Genomic DNA, 5,286 nt, shown 5'->3' with positions numbered 1-5,286 from the left:
GCAGGAATGGACAGATGAGAGGCAATCGAAAGTCTAAAGGAAGAAGATTTGGGACCGGGAGGATTTTTTTTTTTTGCACTGGAACCACAATGTTAATGAAGCAGCTCTCACAGCAGAGTTCAAAGGCAGAGTGAGTTTAAGATGCTTAAGGTCTCTAGAGGAATGGTATTTTTAATGGAAACCTTTGATTTCAGCTGGAGCAGTATGTTGAATGAGTGAGTGGTTCACTGATGATTGAAGAAATGCATTACCCTTTTTACTGCCCTTACCAGTAAGCTACATGGTACCATTTTCTGGCATGATTCTGCGACGAGTCGTACACTTAATGTTAAAAAATCCACTACATGTTGCATTAATCTAGTTAGTCCCGTCATCTCCCTCTGTTGTGTAATTCCTAGTTGCTAAAGCTATTTTTTGATATTTCTACAAATACTGCAGGTGCTTAGAGTGCTTTTATGGCAGCAGGCATCTGACAGGTGTGGGTGACTAATCAACTAAGGGCTAAAATACTGAAACAATAAAAAGAACTTTTCGAATATATAGTGCTTAAGCAAAGAGAATTTTGGAAAATATTTTTCCCCCGGGTTTAAAAGGTCTGACTCTGAGCTGATGCTGTCCGAAACTCAAAACAGGACTATGTACTGATGGGACTGGAACGCGCAGTCTTTGACCCTCTGGACGATGGTCATCATATTAAGCTTCTTCTCTCCGTTGTGGCTCATGCTTGTCGCCTTTCTGTCCGATTCCTACTGATGTTTTCTTCCCTGTCTTGAGGGGTGTCGTCGGCACAGCACAGCTGCTCCTCTAGCAGGAGGCTGCAGGCACACAGCTCTTGGCTGGCCAAAAAATAGAAAGGGAAGCTGTGAGCCTGTTTCTGCAAGTCTTGGGAGAACTGGCAAAGGATCAAGAATGCTTTCATCTGAACTGCAGAGAAATGTAATTGGAATTGCTGGTAGCAGTCGTCAAACCGATTGTTTCGTTAGACCCACCCCCCCAAAAAAAAAGAGAATTAGGAAGTGCAGCGTGCTCCGAGAGAGGCTAGCAGGCCTGCCAAAGTAAAACAACAATGTGCTTACGCGGCATGAGGACCTCTGTGTTCAGGAAGCTTATCTACCTTGGGACTTGTTACAGGCACTATCTCAGGACCACATATGTGTATAGTTTATAACATATTTAACTTTAAAAGCTTGGCTGCAATCGTTATTTCAAGGTGGCACACAGCCCCTTGAATCATGGAAGTATGCAGTACCGCTGAGTGACCCACACTGGATTCGATCCTGCGGGCTTTGCTCGCGCAGGTAAGTCCCACTGTAAGAGGTCTGGTCCCGTCAGCAAGGACAGACGACCAGGACCCTTACAAAGGATTTCCTCTTTGACAGTGCCAAGTCACTGCCATCCCTTCACGTGCCTGTTGCTGCCGCATTGTATTACTGTAATCTGACATCCCAAAAATGCTGATTTACCAAACAGAGGTCATAGGAATGTCATTGCAGAAACCACTGGCATTTCAAGGCTCCTACTTACTGTCCTCCATGCATCCATTCTGCTTCAGCCGTTCGGGCGCTCTGGGAGGCTGAGAGTCACGGCCGAGCAGCACGTCCTCTGGGAGAGGCAGCGCAGCTAACAGAAACACCATTTTTCTCCTACCTCAAGAGAGCTGAAGTGCTTGCAAGTCTCGCTGCTTCTTTAGAGCAAATACAAAACTGGGGATCTGTGGTGACCAGGCTCTTATTATTTGCCTTCCCTGTGAGAACAACAAGGTTCACCAGCGCCTTTATCAACTCTGAGGCAAGCTTGGGCACCCAGGCCTGCGGGGATGAAGCGTCCTGGACTAGAGCTGCCTAGAAAACCGGGGTTTATACTGCAGATAGCTGGCCTTGACCTGCTCTTTCCTCCTACTCTGCTTCCCCCCTCCAAAGCTCTAAAATGAAAGTTAATGTTCATAAAAGTTTTGAAAAGAATTCAGAATTTTCCATATAAATCTTATCCGTCGGGTGTGAAATTTAGTTTGTTAAAACTCAGTTGTTTTGTCACGAAACTGATTTAGGAGAGCTCTGAGCAACTGTGCCGTGGGTGTGGTATTGCTACAGGGGAAGTGGGTTTGGGGAGAGACGGTGGAGGTCTGCGCCTGCACAGAAGCGTTAGAGAGAGGCAAGCCAGGAAGAGCCACGGTTACAGAGACATTGGCCTTTCTGCTCAAAAGAATTGCCTTTCTTTCAAGGTGTACAAATAATACATGTCACTGCAAGCTTTTGGTGTGTGCTGCAGTGCTGAAAGAGTTAAAAGACCAGCTAAGATGTATATTACAGTAGGGAACAGAAAACTTCCGCAAAGGGCAGGTAAAATTATGCTATGCTACTTGCAGATCCCAAATTGCAGAGTGATGGCATGGCAGCCTCCGATGCGGATTGCAATAGCATACCAATCAGCTCGTGTTTGCCTGGAGTGTTTCTTTTCACGCTGTCAGAATATCTTCTGAAGTGGAAAAATACCAAGTTATTGGAGACGACTGACTCGCTTGTTATTCTAGTCTGTTGTAAAAATATTGAAACTTTAACAAACCTGGCTAACGAATCGTTCAGAAATCTGGAAAAGAAAGAGCTCTCTTGATTTTTTTTTTTTCCCTCAAAGGACATAAACATATAGCTTGGCGGGGACTGTCCTTAGGTCAGAATGACCGCCTTTCATCTTCCCCCCCTGCTTGCCCCCCCGCTCTCTTCTCTTTATCAAACACTGCTCACTGGTTTCTAACTTTCACTTTTTAACTAAAAGCTAAGTTTGGGTGTTTATTCATGTTTTTCATTCAAGGTTTGTTTTTACCTGCTGCTCCAGGGTCTGTGACATGCATTCTTGTGCAAGCACAACACACAAAACAGGAGCGATTTAAAAAAACACATGAAAAAAGTTTTAAAAGCAGAGCAGTCTTCCCCCAAGGCTTTCATTTTTTTTGTTGTTTTAGTCAAATTCCACAATACTCCAAAGAGGGTAAAGAGGAGAAGGATGGCGGGAGGATGGCAAAGGCCAAATCTGCTGTGCCCACCCCATCGCTAAGGATTTTGCTGTGAACAGAGCCACAGCAGCCCCTGCTGTAGTCCACGACTGACATACCTGTGGGCTACCACGCTGCCAACCGCGGCAGCCCAGGGCTGGCACCTGTAGAGCCTGCCGGTGGGAGAGGAGGGATGTTACACAGCAAAAAGGAGTCGCTGTTTAATTAAGTCTGTTCTGAAATACTGATCCTTTGGCCAAAGAGGAAAGAAAACCTGTGAAAGCACCTGAAAACTGAGTCAGCTTTTGACAGCGTCACGTCTGAAAATGTAGCCCGGGCAAGAGCCCTTGGTGGGCTCCGGGGTCAGCCAGGCACACTCCCGGTAGCGTCGTCTTTTTGCTGTGGCCAGATGAAGCTCGGTTGCAGGATGATGTGGAAAGCGAAGCAGCCAAGTGGTTTCAGTCCCGTGGTTACTGTGAGGGCGATCAGCTGGATTCCCCCCGCTGTCGGCACGGCCGGTGAGTGAGCCGGCGTGCCAGCACCCAGCAGGTCGGCGATCAGATGGATCTCTTCTACTGAAATTGTCTGTGGCCACTGAATACAAAAATAGCCTGCGTCAAACACCTGCTTGAAACACATCCTAAAGAATTGTAAAGAAATCAGTCTGATCTGAACTTCTTTCCCGGAGCGAGCGGGATTTCAGTGCTTACTGGGAGTTACACGCATTCCCAAGGTCTTTACTCGGTTGGGCTTTAATACGGCCTTATCCTGCAGTCTTTCAAGGATCGTGCATTTGAGCAAGGCGTAGCAGGACCCAAGACTCATTTGCTTTTTGGACTAAACTCTATTTTCCGTTTATAATTCCTTCATTACAGGCAGCAGCATTCAACTCCTTACAGGCAGATAGGAACACTTTACCTGAGAGACGTCAACAGCCATTTAACTCAAGCCAGGTGTTTTCTACCAGCTCACTTCTGCTAACAGTAGCGCCCGCTCTTTGCCGTGTCACTAATTACATCGTAGATGTAGATTTTGGGGTCGCGTTCACTTGAAGTGATTCAGTGGTTTAGTAATTCAAAGACCATCAGATGCTGTGATGAGAATGAAGCACAGGGCAATGCCTTTCCTTTGTTCCCCTGTTCCGCAAAACTTGCTCAGGTTTTAAAAAAAAAAAAAAGCCACCAAAATAGCAGACTTTTGCCATGTCAAAGCCAGAATATTTTTTGTTCAAATAAAAAGAAACTTTTGTTTTGTGCAAATGAAGCATTATACGTTTTTTGTATTTGTAAATCTGTGGGGAAGCATTAAAGAGTCATCTCTGTTACGAAGGAGTAAGTCCTTGATAGAGGGAAGGGGCTCGCCTTCCTGATGTTTCGTTGTAATGTTTGTTGTATATATTTGCACATTAAACTGTGTATCTTTTTTCTAATAAATTAATATAAAATGTAGCTGAGACCTTTAATTATTTTGATAAGCGAAGCTGCTCATGGGGACAACTTCCACATTTTTCATTTAATGCTTTTTCCATTTTTAAAATCTCTTACTAGGCTGTGGCTTGTTCATATAAATTATTCAGATGCAAATTCAAACAGATTTGCAAACAAATTTCATCCACCTGTGTATCAGAAAGATTATTTGCAGGTGACTTGAGAAACAAAGACCGATGAGGTTGTGACCCGGGCTCGTGTCTGCGTCCTCCTGGGGCCTGGGGAAGCTGCAGCCCCCCAGCTCCTGCCGCTGCCGTAGCCGAGGGGCAGGAAGGGGCCGTGCTTGCTGACCGAAGACGTAGACCACAAGCACAAATTTGTTCAGCATATGTTCCGGGCTTGGATACGAAGACTAGTTGTTCTTTAACCTGATCCTTTAACTGCTTTGTGCCGAGGGGCGTAGCTGCTGTTAATGTCATTTCCCCATGCAGCGAGCCGGGGAGGTGGGATCCTTTCAACACGCACGCCTCGGGATTCCGTGGGAGCAGAGCGGAGCAAGCCTAGCTGCTAACCAGCAAGGTAGTTTGGGAAACAGTTAATTTATCGCTTCAGGCAAGTGTCACTTCTGGATCTGCGTGCTCTGTAATCCTGGCTGGACACCCGCCGTGGTGATCCAAGGGACTTGTAGCGCTTCGACAGCCATTGATGGAAACTTGGCTGCAGGACTCGAGAAGCACAGGCACATGTAATTTGGATAAGCCGACGCCTGGGGGCTTGATAGAAGGGAACTGCGTGACATTTGTGTTCGGTCTTACAGGGAGGGCAGGTCAGACAAATAAAAGGTCAGATAAAGTCTGACTGCCGGTTCAC

General features: G+C 46.1%; 1 protein-coding gene across 1 annotated transcript in view; it reads left to right on the top strand.

Annotated features, from left to right (window-relative positions):
• The window catches only part of GAB3 (GRB2-associated binding protein 3), a gene marked incomplete at its 3' end in the record, with an annotated part of 68,467 nt that extends 64,960 nt beyond the window's left edge, over nt 1-3,507 (top strand). The window contains exon 11 of the mRNA XM_010295054.1: nt 3,399-3,507. Within this exon, the coding sequence (XP_010293356.1) occupies nt 3,399-3,507 (109 nt within the window). The remainder of the gene's footprint in view (nt 1-3,398) is intronic.
• Between the last annotated feature and the right edge of the window lie 1,779 nt (nt 3,508-5,286).

Source organism: Phaethon lepturus, unplaced genomic scaffold (assembly GCF_000687285.1).
Source record: "Phaethon lepturus isolate BGI_N335 unplaced genomic scaffold, ASM68728v1 scaffold31589, whole genome shotgun sequence".
Lineage (NCBI taxonomy): Eukaryota > Metazoa > Chordata > Aves > Phaethontiformes > Phaethontidae > Phaethon > Phaethon lepturus.
Note: the sequence above shows the minus strand (reverse complement) of the source record. Positions and strands in the feature narration are given on the sequence as shown.